The sequence below is a fragment of the Chenopodium quinoa genome, unplaced genomic scaffold (genome assembly GCF_001683475.1).
Source record: "Chenopodium quinoa cultivar QQ74 unplaced genomic scaffold, ASM168347v1, whole genome shotgun sequence".
Taxonomy (NCBI): Eukaryota; Viridiplantae; Streptophyta; class Magnoliopsida; order Caryophyllales; family Amaranthaceae; genus Chenopodium; species Chenopodium quinoa.
In genome coordinates, this window is record NW_018742914.1 from 4,358,265 (window position 1) to 4,374,469 (window position 16,205).

General features: G+C 34.9%; 3 protein-coding genes across 4 annotated transcripts; all 3 read right to left on the bottom strand.

Moving 5' to 3' along the window:
* Window positions 1-474: 474 nt before the first annotated feature.
* LOC110727935 (proline-rich protein 1-like) lies at window positions 475-1,977 on the bottom strand. Its single transcript, XM_021907528.1, has 2 exons — window positions 1,699-1,977; window positions 475-948 (listed from the first exon to the last, which is right to left on the bottom strand). Exons 1-2 carry the CDS (start codon window positions 1,892-1,894, stop codon window positions 662-664), a joined length of 483 nt encoding a protein of 160 aa, XP_021763220.1. The 5' UTR covers window positions 1,895-1,977; the 3' UTR covers window positions 475-661.
* A 2,813-nt stretch (window positions 1,978-4,790) lies between these two features.
* LOC110727936 (cell division protein FtsY homolog, chloroplastic-like) lies at window positions 4,791-8,966 on the bottom strand. 2 transcript variants are annotated; one of them, XR_002512602.1, is made up of 4 exons: window positions 8,856-8,966; window positions 5,995-7,994; window positions 5,599-5,636; window positions 4,791-5,300 (listed from the first exon to the last, which is right to left on the bottom strand). XR_002512602.1 is itself a non-coding variant. In XM_021907529.1 (4 exons), the coding sequence occupies exons 2-4, from the start codon at window positions 7,981-7,983 to the stop codon at window positions 5,166-5,168; spliced, it is 306 nt and encodes a 101-aa protein (XP_021763221.1). In that variant the 5' UTR covers window positions 7,984-7,994; window positions 8,856-8,966; the 3' UTR covers window positions 4,791-5,165. The 2 variants fall into 2 exon arrangements, 1 of the variants encoding a protein (XP_021763221.1); XM_021907529.1 differs by having other exon boundaries at window positions 7,851-7,994.
* Window positions 8,967-11,773: 2,807 nt separating this feature from the next.
* Window positions 11,774-14,049, bottom strand: LOC110727654 (transcription termination factor MTERF9, chloroplastic-like). Its single transcript, XM_021907234.1, has 2 exons — window positions 13,878-14,049; window positions 11,774-12,255 (listed from the first exon to the last, which is right to left on the bottom strand). Exons 1-2 carry the CDS (start codon window positions 14,047-14,049, stop codon window positions 11,774-11,776), a joined length of 654 nt encoding a protein of 217 aa, XP_021762926.1.
* Between the last annotated feature and the right edge of the window lie 2,156 nt (window positions 14,050-16,205).

The window sequence follows — 16,205 nt, forward strand, 5'->3', positions numbered from 1 at the left end:
TGTTTTGCATATGTAGTTTAATTACTTTTGTGAAAAAAGGTCACTTTTATGAAAAAAAGGTAACTTTTGTGAAAAAAGGGTCACTTTTGTGAAAAACAAAATCACTTTTGTGAAAAAAGGGTTATTTTTATGTAAAAAAGGGTCACTTTTGTGAAAATATGGAGCACTTTTGTACAAACAAAAAGGGTCACTTTTTGCAAAATGTTCGATGTGTAATAAAATTATTGTAAACCAGGGGCATGCAAAAGTTTTTGTAAAAATTTATAAGGTGGTTTGTTGTAAAAAAAAAATATTATAAATGGCAGTTTAATGCAAAATTTCCTTAAAAAAACAAGTAAGGTTAATAGAGGCAAATATACAAATATTTTAGAGGATATAATTATCAAACAGACAAACACTATTTATAAGTCTCATTTTTTAAAATTTATGGAATATCAAAGTTACTTATCTAAACCCAAGACTAAACCAAAAAAATGCTTGAAATCTAAAGAGAAATGTGCTTCATTTCTTCATTCTTAACGCATTTAACAGTAATTACATTCACAAATCATCAAACCAAAATCCTAACAAAAAGATCATACTCAATATCACGATCAATTCCTTTTCTCAAATCCAACTACAATTGCACAAACCCTTTTGTAAGCATAAATACAATTCATATTCATATATCCGATTCCAATATAGGTAAAACCGGATTGAAAACAAAAGGTCCGTAGGAGTAGAGGTTAACATTGTCCGGTTGGCGGACCGGGTTTACAAGAGGAGCACCGGCGAGGCCTTGATTGGTGTTTGTCGGTACACTGCAGTTGTTACCGTCGCCAGGTCTATCAAGGAACACCTTACAATCGCTGTAACGTTTAGCAGGCAAACTGATTGTGTAGTAACCATTTTCATTTGTCATTGTTGACTCTACTAAGTACCTTAGGCATGATACCCTTGCATATGCCCCTGCCAATTTTCAACAATTTTATGCTTCATTAATTTTACTAATCCATTTCTCAAAAAAAAAAAAAAAAAAAAAAAAAAAAAAAAAAAAAACTAATCCAAATCTTAACTTAGATTAAGCATTAAGGGCAACATAATATGTAGTTGTGTACATGAAAATATGTACTTCAATTACTTAATAGAATAACAAAAAAAAAAATGATTTATCATTGACAATTAATATAATTAGATGCCGTATTTTTAAAGGAACTATAAAAGGTTAATCTATATGAAACAATAAATCAAACAAAAATCCACATATATAAATAATAATCATCATCTTTTTTTGAAGAAAAATAATAATCATCATCTAAAACAAGAATTTTCATGGATAGTGAATTGAAACAAATGGATTACTTCTCTGTTCTTTATTCATCTAGTTTGACTTTTGTTTGTTTTTGGGAAAATAATTCAATTTCATCACTGATATTATGATATTATTGAATATTAAAATGATTTAAGCTGCAGAGATATTGTATTTGAAATTGTATCTCAAAAGCACTTAATTTTATAAATAATTAAAAATTCCATGATTTTGAATATTATGACAAATCTTAGTAGCGAAAAAGGAGTAAAAAAGAACGAAGGAAGTATTAATTAATCGACGATCTATTGGGTAAATAGCATCAAATACCAATAAATCTAAAAAATTATCATTACTACCAATTAATACTACTGCTAAATATAAAGAAATTAATGAAATCTAAATCTTACCTTTCATGGGAGTCCAATCATTTCCATCATAACTAACGCAGAAGATGGTGCCTTGTACCGTTGAAGGAACAATATTTTCTTGGGTGGTATTTTTGGATACATAGTTTTGTCGGTTAACATTTACTCTGTTTTTTGCAGAAGCAAAACCCAGAAATGCAAGAACAACAATAGTTGTTAAGATCTGAGATTGAGACATTTTACAACATAACAAATTATTGATTTTCAAGGTTACAACTTTAAGAAAACCTTTGGTCCAACAATAATAATATAATATAATATTATATAATATATGCTAATTGTATGATTTATAGTATTGATTATTTAACTAAAGTAGTTGCTTTAGGAAGGGGCAGTGGGGATAACTCGGTTAATTGCATGTTATTGTACAGCTCAGCACTAATTTTTAATGCCAAATTGCAAGCAAAGTTTAAAAAAGGCAGTGATTTTGATACTAACCAGCCAACCAATTCGGAATAAATCAAATTCATTTGACTTGTAGAATATTGGAACACTATTATAGAAATTTCACAAGATAATAAATGTGTTAGTTATGTGCATATTTAGGATCTGTTCAGAATTACTGAACTGAGCTAAACTAAACTAATTGGAGCTGAACTGAGCTGAACCGAACTGAGTAGAGGAAAACTGAACTGAAATGAAATTAAGCTGAAGAGAATCGGCCCTAAGTGAATAAGTTTATATTAATACTAGTTTTGTGCCCCGGCAATGCCCGGGTAGTTATGGACTTTTTTTTAAGATAAAATTATACTATTATAATTCAATTTGATTGAAAATAGAATTATAAATTAACTTTTTTTGCTACAAAGTCAATCTATATTTATCCAACTTGGTACGATACTTGGCGAAAAATTAAAACGCTAAATGATGTTGTCTTGTGGCCTAATTATAAATTTATTACTAGATGTAAGCCGTGCGATGCACGGTTCTAATAAATTATTTTATTTAATTTAAAATTTTGTATATTTATGAATATCATTCATTAAATATATGGATAAAATTTCTAATATCATAAGATAATTTTTTAATTTTAACACTAAAGTTATATTTTGTTATTTTATTAATTTTATGTGACACTTGAATTTAAAATCTCAAATCTTATTCACTAATTTTGCTTATGTGACAATTTAAATTTTTAATTCATAAAATAAATGACAAATCTAGTTTTTTTTATTGATCAAAATAAGTTTTTTGCCTATGTGTTTATGTAATATACTCATTCTGTTTAAAATGGTAGTCTCATTTATAATTGTTTAACTATTAAAAATTATGGGAAATTAGTCATGTGAGATTTAGTTTTATTCGTCTCGATGGGTACATTATTAAAATCAAACTTTTATAATATTTGCTAGGAAAAGATTAAAAATATTTGCGATAAAAAAATTGCATCCATATAGATAATTATTACTTAGTGTTTTTTTTTTGTTTTTTTTAAGAGAAGATAATTATTGGTTTTTTAAAATAATTTAAATTTTAATTATTCTCTATTCGTTGTTTTTACGTATGTGTCAAAATTCTTAAATATTATTCGTCACTTTTGCTTAGGTGGCGAGTAAATTTTTTAATTCTAAAATAAATTATTAATCTAATTTTTCATTGGACAAAATAATACCTTTTCTTATGTGGCGCGCCAAATGCTCCCGAAAAATGCCTACTTTATTTATATATATTAGATTTGGTATTTTATCGAAGAAATAACTCTAAACTAATAATCTTATTCTAAAATTCTATCCTAATTTGATTGAAAATAGGATTTTTATCTAATTTTTTTTTATCTTATGAAATCTATCCAAGGTGGCACGACACTTGATGGTTTTTTTTTTTTTTTTTTAATCATATGAAGTCTATCTAAGTATATTCAAGGTGGCGCGACACTCGACAAAAAGTTGGAATGCCAAGTGTTGTCGTCTCGTGGCCTGGCTAAAAGTTTAGCTTTATATATTAGTTATATGATTCAGGAATACAAATTATATAGGTTAGATTAAGAAATGGATTAATGTTCATATGAGGAGGTTATATATTACTTCCTCAAACAAATGGATTGGGCCTCTAAACTGATAATTGTAGCCCAACATTATAGACATCATAAGTTGAGGTCTCGAACTCCCAAATTGAGGCACATCGTTTCTAGGAACACCGACAGGGCACAAATTAGGCAATGAAACCCTCAATGATGGATCGTCACTTAAAGCAATAAACTGAATTACTGATTCAATACATGTACAAATCAAACAACCTCAGCTTTGTTCATAAGAAATTTTCACCAACACATAGACTCAAGTCAATGTGACTTATGTAAATCAAATGTAAGAAGAGTCCAAGTGTTTACCATAATATTCTCTATTATATATACAAAAAATGTCCATTTAAAATACTGTTGATTTTTACTTACTCTTTAAACATGAATGTAGTATAATTTAAAATAAGCACGCATCACGTGCACATAAATCTAGTAATAACATGATGCTAATGTTAAGTATTTATAGAGAATTGTGAGCAATGAGAAAAGGTGTGCACGAGCTATATCGTGTCAACATCCCTTTAATACTTCCTCCATTCTTTTATAGTTGACACTTTTGAATTTTAACAATATTTACAAACTCTACTTAAACTAACTTTGTGATTAATTAGTTATGATAAAACATAGTTATGTGGGGCTTTGTTATAACCATTTCAATGTTTATCTTTACAATATCAAACTTGACAAAAAAAATTTAGTAGATAGAGATATTAATTATTTGTCTTCAATTCCTTAATTAAGGGCACTTCAAGTCTTCAATACTAGGGAGTCATATATGGTAGTTGCTCGTTTTAAGCACGAACAAGGTTTAGATGAATCGGATACTAAATAGGACACCCAAAAACAATGATGTGTATCAAGATAAGGACCTTCAAAGAACTGGACCTTGTTCAACGGGCCGGGCCGGACAGGGCTTTATCTAGAATGGGCCGGGCCGGGCCAAGCCTAATCCAAAATGAGCCGATATTGACCATGGGTCATTAAGCCCGGCCCGGCCCATTTAAAATGTATAAACAATCCAAAACAACCATAAAGTAGACACAATATAAGAGAATTATAAAGGGCCTTGCAACCAGAAAACCATTTCTGTTAAATTAAATAGCAACTCTAATGATATGGAAGTTATTAAGCTTCTTACATTAGGAGCACCGGAAACTATTTTACCCACATCTTTTTTACAGGCTATCAACTCCTCCATGAGACTGTAATTTGTATGAAGACCTACGGAAATGAAGTTGCTTATAACAAAACCACCCAAAAAAAAAAGGTCTACAGCAGAAGTTTTCAGAGATGCAGAGCGCTTACGGCCAGATGTATCACATAGAACAATATCAAATTTGTCTTCTTTTCCTCTTTTAACAGCCTAAGTAAGAACTATTCAGAAAGCACAATCTTAAGGTCAGTTTGCACTGTCATCTGTCATCAGCCACTACAATTTCCCACCTGACGATGCTTTTGCCTTCTCTTTCTCTTCCACTACAATTTCACAATCTGTTCGCTCAGCCCAGATCTCAAGCTGATCGCTTGCAGCAGCTCGAAATGTATCACCTGCTGCCAATAGTATCTGGAACAATAGATAACATGAGGTCAAGCAAATATAGATTTAGCACTGTTAATGCCCCTTCCATAGCTGAAAAATATCCCTCTTATGATGTTAATAAAAAAATTTCTAAGAATTTTGTACTGTAGATTATTCATCAGTATTTGCACTACTCAGGTCTTTTATAAAGTATGAATGAGTATTTCTCACTATTTAGTAACTCCCATAGAAAAACAAGCTACTCACACAAAAGAAACAAAAAAAAAAAAAAATCACAGTTTAAGCACTAAGGCAAAGCTCGAGGGAAAGAATCCAAATTAACCTTAGCTCCTTCTTTCTTCAATCTATGAGCCAACTTCCCTGCAAAGAAAGATAGGATATAAGATACTCCGTAATAGTTATAACATGATTAAAAGCTCAGCAGCCCAGATAATTTTAACTATGCAAATAATTCCTCTGTATTGTATTTTTTTCTTTTTTTACTACACTGCTTTTTATTATAAAAGGGCCTTTAAAGGGCCTTGCTTTAGTAACAGTTGATCTCACAGGTGACAGTTCACCAACAAAGCGAGCCAATAAGGTAACATTCTCAGGCAACCAACTAAAACAAAAGAATAAGTTTAACAACCATGGTTCGTTCAAGTCAAAAGACCACAGAAATGCAGCCCTAGTCCAGCCCTTTTATAAAAGCAATAAAAAGCAAAATAAAAACAATTACCTAGTATAGGAAACTATCATCAACCTCATCATCATCATCTCCATCATCAACGGACTCATCATCATCCGAGCTAGAATCACAATCCAAATTTGAAGGGATGTTATATTCATCACGACGCCAATCTTGAACACAAACTAGGGCTTGAACCGTTGAGGGTTTCAATGAGCTACGATTAGGAGATATAGTTTTCCCCCTACACTAAAAGCCGACTCGGAAGCCACCGTACTAACCGGAATTGTTAGAAGATCTCGTGCCAATATTGCAAGCTCCGAAAATCTCACGGCATTTTGTTGCCAATACTCTAAAATATCTAGCTCCATGTCCAAATCAAGCTCCGATTCCTTCAAATATGACTCAAGTTGGGACTTTTTTGTTTGAGTCCTTGTAATTCTTGAACTATAGCTTTGATAATCATCAAAGAAGTTTTCATCTTCAATCCTACTACTTGTAGTAGAGGGAACAACAATTGGGGAAGTTGAAAATGTTGACTTATACTCATTATACAAAGATCTTAAAGTGTTCAACACTTTTTCAACTTTACACATAGCCTCATCCAAACCATATATCTTGTCAAAACAATACTCCACAAACTTTAACTTAAACCTTGGATCAAGAATTGCCGCACAAGCTAGATATATGTTATACTCGGACCAATATTTGTCAAATTTTTCCAACATAGGTAACACTATTTGAGCTAAAAATTCATGTGGACCTTTAGATGTCTCAAGTAAACGACGATGCACCATACATGCTCCCTTAAAATACATGTTAGAAGTTGGAGACTTATTGGCCGAGAACATACATGTAACATCATAAAAGAGTTTCAAAAACTTGTGAACAACACTCAAATTTTCCCATTCATCATCTAAAGGCACATTACTCTTGAAATATGCATGTAATGACCCCAAATGAATAAACACATCTTTATAGTAAAGCACATTATCATGCATCATATATGCAGAGTTCTAACGAACTTGCATGTCCATACGAAGTTTCCTCTTAGCCTCTAAATGAAAATGCTTTTGAGCGGTATCATAAAAGTCCTTGCTTCTAGAAGATGTTCTTGTAACAAATTTTACCAAGTTTCTAATCTTATCTAATATGTTCTCAATACAAGATAGACCGGATTGGACAATAAGATTGATGATATGAGCACAACATCTTATATGAAAAAAACAACCACCACTAACCAACATACCCCTTGATCCAAGACGATTTTTCATGTGTTTAACCATCACATCATTGTAACTTGCATTGTCAACCGTTAAGCTAAGTACTTTGTCATCTAAATGTCATTGATTAAGAAACATAAAAATCTCTTCGGAGATGCTTTGTCCATCAAAGGGGGGCGACAATGATGTGAACTTAATAATCCTTTTATGAAGTTTCCAATCATGATCAATAAAATGGGCGGTTATGCAAATGTAATGTTGCCAAGTATGTGATGACTTCCAATTATCAATTGTCAAACAAATTCGTCCGGGTGCATTCCTCAAATTTTTTTTTTTTTATTTTGTCTCTATTAGAGGCATACAAAGAAAAAAGGTCTCTTGTTAAAGTTGCTCGACTAAATGGTTTAAATTTAGAATTAGCCTTTAACATCATCCGCCTAAAACCTTTTTCTTTTACAGTCGAAAAAGAATGAGAGCCTTCAACAACATATAATAAAATCTCTTTTCTTAATTCACTCATATCAAAAACAAATTCTTCCTCATCCTCAACCGCCTCCCCAAGTGGAAGTCCACTAGTTCGTTTTTTACACACATCAAGCAAATGACGTATTAAATGAGATGTGCCACTATTATTGTGGGCAATTAACTCCACTTTACAATGCTTACAAATAGCGATTCGCTCACCTTTTGCATTCTTTCCTTCCGTCATTTCTCGCCAAACTTTAGATTTCCTACTCCTTTTACGCTTACGGGCGGCATTAGATTCATCAGCCTCATCATCTACCTGCATTGACATTGTAGTTGCTTCACTTTCCATGGTTAAAAAAACTGCAAAAGTAGGTATGGGAAAGTCAAAGACCGTAATAAAAACATATAAGGATAGCACTTAAATGGGAGAGAGACATAATTAATTAGACATGAATTTTAATAATGAAAGTTGAGCTTTAAACTAATGGTTTGGTTAAATTTTGGGCCCATTCTAAAGCCCAACTTTCATGCTACAACAACAATACATCATTAGTCACAGAATGATTTGGAGTCGGGTAACATGAATCATCGTAAGCCAAAAGGAACCATTTGAAAAGAACAATAGCATGACGAGGTAATCATAATAAATAAAGAAAAATTAATACTACAAAATTGACAATTTCTTATGGTTGATGAATGAATGAACAGGTGACAAAGTTCAAGTGTGGAGGGTTTGCACTAGGCCTATGCATGAACCATTGTATGTTTGATGGAATAACAGCCATGGAATTCGTAAACTCATGGGGCGAAACAGCCCGAGGACTATCCCTTAACATACCACCCTTCCTAGACAGGGAAATCCTAAACATGCGAGACCCCCCTAAGGTTGAGTTCAAGCACCAAGAATTCGAGGAAATTGAGGACATCTCTGGCACCAGTAACTTGTACAATGAGGAAATGCAATACCGGTCATTCTGTTTTGAACCAAAATACTTAGAGAAGCTTAAGTTTATAACGGTAAAGTTTATGACTCAATCATATATCAAATTAGTCAATTTCAATGAGAAAATTGCATAGGAAACTACATTAATCTTCTCATTAACAATGAAAATCGAGCAGAATTGAGCAGAAGGTGATAAATTGCATAAATGTGCGAAATCGAACAAACAAATTGAACAAACAAACTGATCGAGAAGAATTGAGCGAAATCGAACAACATACCTTGGTAATTGAAGTGATATGACGGAATCAAGGATTGAAAGCGGCAAGCAAGAAGGTGATAAATTGAAGATTTAGAATTTGGGAATTTTTTTAGGGTTCATCATTTGGGGGAAATAGGGGATTTTTAAAGGAATTTTTTTTTTTTTTTGAAACTGACGTTAGAAAGTTTTAGAAATAAACAGAAAATTTAGGATAAAAAAGCCTCATAAGTGTTATCTAATTTCAGTCCTTTTTAAGTTAGAGCCAACCATTTAAAGCCCATTATTTAATAGCCCTTTAAAAGCCCGCCCCATTTAAATGTTGGATGGGTAAAACCCTTTTATAAAAGGGCTGGACTAGGGCTTTAAATGGGCCCCTAACCCATTAAACAGGTTTACTGAAAACTAACCAGGACATCCAAGAGTAGTCAGTCTTATGCACAGAAAGAGGTTGAATTCTGGTTAACAACCACGAGATAAAAACAGAGGTCCCAAATCCCAAACATAGTAAAGAACGCTAACGAAAGACTAAAGTTTATTTCAATTACTAGGTAAGATCCCGTGTCATGCACAAAATTTTTTAATTATTATTTTAAATTAACAATGTATTACGATGTAGTAAATTTAATACGGAGTATAATAATGGATTTATAATAAAAGAGCCTTGCCAAACGGATATTTTAAGAATACGCATTTGACTATATACATCCTTTGAGATGCTCGGTTCGAGTTATCTCGGATTGGCCTTCCGGCTCGGTCTCTCCAATATTGCGAGAATGACACGTGTAATTGCTGGTGTGCCTTTTAGTATATAGTTATTGATTAATTGATTTCAATTATAATAAGCATTTTTTCCCTATTATCACTAGCTTCACAGCAATAAGAACAAGCTAATCCATAACATTTGAAATTGGTCATCAAACACACCTCTAGATCAAGCAATAAAGCTCTTCAAGTCCTCTTCAACAGTGCATCTGTATCATATACTTTGGATAAAAGACTTGCTTCGGCTTGGAAAAGAAATTACAACTAAAATTGAGAAATCATGGGACTTTGTAGCTGTGATGAATATCAGAGCAATTGCATCACCAAAAACTCCCTTCCGGAGTGAGGCATACAAGCAGGCCACCTCCGTGAAACAATATTCAAGTTGGTGCACTTAGCCATTCAAAACGAAGAACACAATCACACATCTCTGCTGCGAAACTTCTGATAGAAATTCTAATGATAGGAGCAGTATTATTCTTGAGCTGACATTGGTAAATGACAGTCATAAGCAAACTCCTAACATGGTAACACCTCCACTCCCCCCCTCCTCGGAAAAAAAGACCATGTGTAGCACTTAACATAATTTTTACAACAGCTATAAAGACCATGGAGTACATCAAGTCAAAAGGTGCTGCCACTAGAAAGTGATCAGAAGCAGTGTAGACTTTACAGGTTTCAAGGTTTGCTAAGCTAAGCCAATACTCAAATTTTGAATTGCACTTAAATCACACAAGAGTATTTAGAAGAAATCACTCTTTCTGGTAACATCATAGCACTTCACAACTAGTAGGGAAAGAAAACAGAAAACAAGAGATAACAGATAAGTACCTCGTATTACTAATAAGTCGACACCAACTTCCACCAAGAAATACCCATCACAGTCCACATATTATAATAATCATCTATTGTTGAAAGTTAGAACCGATTTGCATAGGTCATGATCTCAAAAGAGTTTCCAAGTCCGTCCAAACCTTTAAGAATAAATCTCTAAATACCCTGGTTTTTTTTTCCAATACATTAAACTTAACTTCTACTCAATGCAAAGCAACAAAGTAAGGGCATTGCAATGAAACCTTCCCAATCACATTGACCTATAAGTCCTACAACCTTTTCTGGTTCATTTTGAAGGGGAATTAAAGTTTGAGAATATTGGAAATTGTTTTGATGAAAAAAGGAAAAATTGTAAAAAAAATCACCTTTTATAACAACCTTTTTTTTTTTTTTGTAAAAAAACACCTTATAATTTTTTTTTGTAAAAGAACACCTAAAGGCGCTTTTTTTTTGTGATATCACACCTTAATCCGGTTTCCGTCCTTTGACTTGGTTTTCAGGCATTGACTTGCACGTGAGAAGCACGTGTTGTTCCGGGGAGTTCCCCCTTTTCTTTTTTTTTTTCCCCCTAATTTACCCATTTCTCCAATTTAACTTTCTCTCTCATCCCTTCTTCTTCAACAAAATCCTAATTATTCACCATTGATGAAGAAATCTGCATTTTAAAGCATGAATTGTTGCAATTAACCTAAATTCAAGTAGGGTAAGTTGTTGTAATGACTGAAATTTCTTGTAAATTATGTTGGGTTTTTGAATTTTCATAAATTAGGGTTTGTAATTGAAAATTAGGGTTCTTCGTTTTTGCCCACAAATGATGAAATTAGGAGTAATTTTGAGAGGCCAATGTACACCAATCGTGTTTTCTCTATTGGGCTTTAATGGAAGAAGGGGATGAAGAGGTGAAGTGGGGTTTTTGGGTGGATGGGGCTGAATAAATGGGGTGCAATTTTCATGGGAGCATATTGGTTGAGATGGTGTTGGTGAGAGTGGTAGTGAATTAGTGGTGGCGGTGAGGTGGTGTTGGTGGGGGTGACAGTGAGGTGGCGGTGAGGGAAAAGAGAAAAAAATAAAGGAAGAAGATCACGTGACCCACATGTGCAAAGTCAATGTCGGAAAACCAAGTCAAAAACCGGAAACCGGGTTAAGGTGTTACTTCGCAAAAAAAAAAAAAGTGGTTTTAGGTGCGTTTTTACAAGAAAATTTTTATAAGGTGTTTTTTCGCAAAAAAGGTGTTATAAAAGGTGGTTTTTTGCAATTTTTCCTTGAAAATAACAGTATTAACATTGTCTGATACCTTATGCACTGACTAACATAAAGAAGCATTAGAACTTGGCAACACCTTTAAGATTGGCATTTGCATCTTTCTACATTGAGCGACTCCACTGTAGAACCAGTCAATTGAGCATAAACTTCATGGACTTCCTTAAATGGCAGAACAAACCTTTTCAAGAACACAGACTCAGACAAGGAAACAACAGAAGAAAGAAGATAATCCATCCTTAAAAGCCCTTTCTCCTTCAAAATCTGTAAGACTCGATGTCTTGGCAATAATCTCTTCTCCATGCTACATATAAATAATTTAGTCTGCATTGCTAAATAATCGGGCTTGTAACCCATTTGGTTCATCAGATAGTGTAGTCTTTCCTTGATCATCGCCTCTGAACCAGTGAAACACATAGGATTTTGCCTGATCAATTTCATGATATCAGAATGTGTCCATCCAAAACTCTTAAATACTTCAAATTTATCCTTGATATTCTTCTCACCAAAGCAAAGAAGAAAAGTGACACCATACAAGAACATCGAAGAGTCTCGAGGCATCCCTAAGTTTAGTTCAACCTTAATTAAGGTATCTCAAAGCAAATCAGTTGTCACTATTGTTTCTGCAAGGATCCAAGGACCCAACTCCAAGATTCAAAGCCTGAGTATATGACCCACTTTGCTCCTATCGGCCGGACGAGAACCTACACACAGAAAAGAGGTCAGCTAACCCCGGGGTGAATCCGGGGATAACCACTCCGATGACTAAGTCGACAAGTGTTTATAAAAAGAGGATAGAAATTTTATAGAGAGAAAGAAGAGAGAGAAAGAGAGAGAAATTAATGCTCTCCTTTGTTATGGGGTAAAACCGGATTATTTATATCTTGATTAAGCGACAGGTGGCAGCATGATACGCAAAGTAGTTTTCGCCACGTGTCAAATGTGAGGGCGACACGTGTCAGCCGCCGACAAGCCGATACGTATACTTTTTCCATAAACGCCGATATGAGTGAAATTGCCGATGACCCGGATTCGGGCAATATATCGGCCTACCACACAATATCGGTCCGAGTGTAAATATCTCCCCATACAACTAGCCCCCCAAGTGAGGACGTTGAATATATAGTGAACGTTCTCACTTGTATACATTATATATTTGAGATTTTCTTTTAACGGGAGTAATATAGCGTTTTCTTGCACTCTGTTGAGCATTTTTGTTTTTATAGTGTATATGAATATTTAGGATGACTTCTGGTATATTGTTCTGCATTTGAAGGGTAAAAAGTATGGGTATGTAGTATCAAGTAAGATGGGAGAAGCAAACAAGGTTTACTTTAAATATAACCGGGTTGGGAGCGAAAAAACTCCGTTTTCCCCCTAAGTAACCTTGTTTGCCGTTAGCAAACAAGGTTTACTTTAAGTATAACCAGGCTGGGAGCGAAAAAACTCCGTTTTCCCCCCTAAGTAACCTTGTTTGCCGTTAGCAAACAAGGTTTACTCTAAGTATAACCAGGCTGGGAGCGAAAAAACTTCGTTTTCCCCCCTAAGTAACTTGTTTGCCGTTAGAAAACAAGGTTTACTTTAAGTATACGATTGGAAGCTAAATGTTTGTATATGGGTGACTTAAAATTTTAGCGGGAAAATTACATAAATATATGGCACGTGTCGATGATCTAATGAATTATTTTTCAAATTCCCATTTTATTTTAACCGTTGGATTTTTGACAGTGTGTCGCATCAAACGTCACCTTTTAACCTTCCTTATTAACTCTTTTCTTTCAGTTTTTTTTTTTTTTTTTTTTTTTTTTTGTTTTTTTTTGTTTTTTTTACTTTTTACTTTTCACATTCTCACATTCTTCTCATAAAAAATTAGTTTCTTTAATTTGAGCGATATTTGTTAGAGAAAACTGCGATATTTATTGGGGAAAACTGCAATTGGACTTTGCCGGAGCCTTTATCAGAGAAAGAACTATAAATAATTAGGCTGCCGAATAATGTGTTTCTGGATTGTTTCACTAGAAATGCCACAATACTTTTGCAATAGTTATAATTAGCTGCACATTGATAATTCCGACCTGATTTCTTGAGAACTGTAACAACATTCTCATCACTACCCAAAAAAATCTTAGGAGCAATATCCTTGGATTTCTTACAATAGTTTGAACCAGATTAGACTCGGACATACCCAGGTCATTAAGAAGCTGAATATTGGGTTTGAGAGTTGTATCAACCCTAGAGACTAAAATCAAGGGTTCACGATTAATGATTTTCTGAAAATCAGATTGCTGAAACCCAAGTTGTTTGAAGAATTGAACAACAGAATCAACTTTTTTTAAAGAAATTGAATTCAGCAGCATTGTTGGTCTCTCTCGGTTTCCAGATTTTAGCGAACTTAATTAGCGAAAAAGGAGAGAGATTGATGATTGGAGAAACCCAGATTAGTAACTAAGAAATTTGCTAATGAGGTAGAGAATGAAGAAGAAGAAGGAGGGTTACCTTGATTGGTTAGAGAAGTTGTTGTTTAGTAAAACAATGGATGGCGCAGGTAGAAGCAGAGGCTTCGGACGCTATAGGAGCAGCTCCGGAGCTTCAACATTTGCACATCTTTTTGGGAATTAAATGGGCAATATCCTATACTCATTAAGCATAAAGCTAGGCTTCGGAGGGCTGGTATTGCGACAGATCTTACTGCTATTCCTCGGATATGAAAAAAACTGCATTTGAATGAGGAAGAGGGTGCAATTGTGGACTTAGGAGCAATTGGATCGTCTCAATCCTCGGACAAATACCATCTTATGCTGATTGGAAAATTGATAACTGATAGACCTTACGATGTTGAGGCATTCAAATCTACAATGACAAAGTCTTGGAAATTGAAAAACAGAGTAGTGATTAGGGTTCTTGTCCCTAATCTATTTGTGTTCCAATTTTTTCATTGAAGAGATAAGGAAAAGGTTCTGGAATAAGGAAGGCCATGGTGCTTTGATAATCTTCTCCTTGTTCTGAAAGAAGTGGAGGGCGATGAGCAATCGGAAAAAATTATGATGGCTCATTCTCCATTCTGGGTTCGAATAAAGCATTTACCTTTCAACTGTCGATCGGATGAAGATGTAAAGGAGCTTGTGGCGAGTATGGGTGAGGTCCTTGAGATCGAGAAGGATTTGCTAGGCTTGGAATGTTTTCAAAGGGTTATAGTGATGATCAACATCACGAAACCCTTAAGACGCTGCCAGAGAATTCGAGACAAGGGAGGGAAAGAGATTCTGATTGAATTTGCTTATGAGAGGCTCCTTTTTTTATGTTTTGCGTGTGGGATTATTGGTCATGCTGAGAAAGACTGTGATTTGGTCTCGGAGGAGTCGAAGAAGAAGCAATTAGGGTGGGGAAGATGGCTTAAGGCGTCCCCAAGAAAGGGGCGTATGAAGGAGTTGGAAGAAATTGATGCGGTTATGGTGGTTAGAAAGAAACTCTTTATGTTGAAGGAGGATGAGGAGAGGGAAGTGAGTGAGGGTTCTAAGGAGTTGGAGGAGGTAGTGGTTGCTGAGAAGTGAGGGAGAGGGAGTGTGCTACAGCTGACTAATGCTCAGCTTAATGCGAACGAGGGAAGTGTTGCGGAGGTGACTGATGGGGTGTAACAGCAACAATTAATGGGTGATGTCCCTATCGTGTTTGCTATTGGGAAGGGGAACAGTGCTGAAAAGGAGGTAGGAAAGAAGAGAAGGAGGATTCCTAGAGGAGTGGGTAGTGGAGAGGGGAATGATATGGAGGTAGAAGTGAATAAAGATGATAAAAAGAGAGGTAGGGAGAGGGAGTTTGGTGTGGAACAGGAAGGTATTAATAAGAAGCTCGTTACTGAAGATGGTTGGCGATTGGCGGGGGTTGACTTGGAGCAACCCTGCCGAGCCCAATGAGAATTTTGAGCCTCAATTGTAGAGGGTTGGGCAACCCCTCTGCAGTGAGTAATCTCCGTGATTTAATTCGGAGAGAGGCCCCGTCTTTGATATTTTTATCGGAGACAAAATTAAGTAGTGTAGAATTTCGAAGAGTGCATGCAAATTTAGGTGATTTTGATGGTTTGTCAGTTGATTCTAGAGGGTGTTCGGGTGGTCTTGCTTTACTTTAGAGGAAAGGGGTGGATGTTCACTTACGTTCTATGTCTCTTCACCATATTGATGTTGAAATTCGTGGGGGTTTGGGTGAGGAAGTGTGGAGGTTAACGGGGTTCTATGGTTGGACGGAAGTTGGAAATAGACACTTATCATGGTCTTTGCTTCGTGATCTTCATTCCCAATCCCATCTTCCTTGGGCGTGCATTGGAGATTTCAATGAGATTTTGTTTGCCTCGGAAAAGAATGGTGGAAACGATAGGGCGGAATGGCAAATGGCCAACTTTAGAGCGGCGGTTGACTTTTGTGGACTCCGGAGTGCAGCCTTCTCGGGTTATGATATTACTTATGACAATGGGAGGGGTGAACATGAAAATACTCAATGTCGTTTGGATAGGGCATTGACT

Coding starts and splice junctions, on each gene's coding strand:
- LOC110727935 (XM_021907528.1), bottom strand. CDS start 1,894: ATGTCTCAATCTCAGATCTTAACAACTATTGTTGTTCTTGCATTTCTG. Junction 949..1,698: donor TGATTGGACTCCCATGAAAG/GTAAGATTTAGA, acceptor GAAAATTGGCAG/GGGCATATGCAAGGGTATCA.
- LOC110727936 (XM_021907529.1), bottom strand. CDS start 7,983: ATGGAAAGTGAAGCAACTACAATGTCAATGCAGGTAGATGATGAGGCT. Junction 5,637..7,850: donor GGAAGGAAAGAATGCAAAAG/GTGAGCGAATCG, acceptor CTTTCTTTGCAG/GGAAGTTGGCTCATAGATTG. Junction 5,301..5,598: donor TGAAGAAAGAAGGAGCTAAG/GTTAATTTGGAT, acceptor CTATTGTTCCAG/ATACTATTGGCAGCAGGTGA.
- LOC110727654 (XM_021907234.1), bottom strand. CDS start 14,049: ATGCTGCTGAATTCAATTTCTTTAAAAAAAGTTGATTCTGTTGTTCAA. Junction 12,256..13,877: donor TCAGCTTCTTAATGACCTGG/GTATGTCCGAGT, acceptor AACTAAACTTAG/GGATGCCTCGAGACTCTTCG.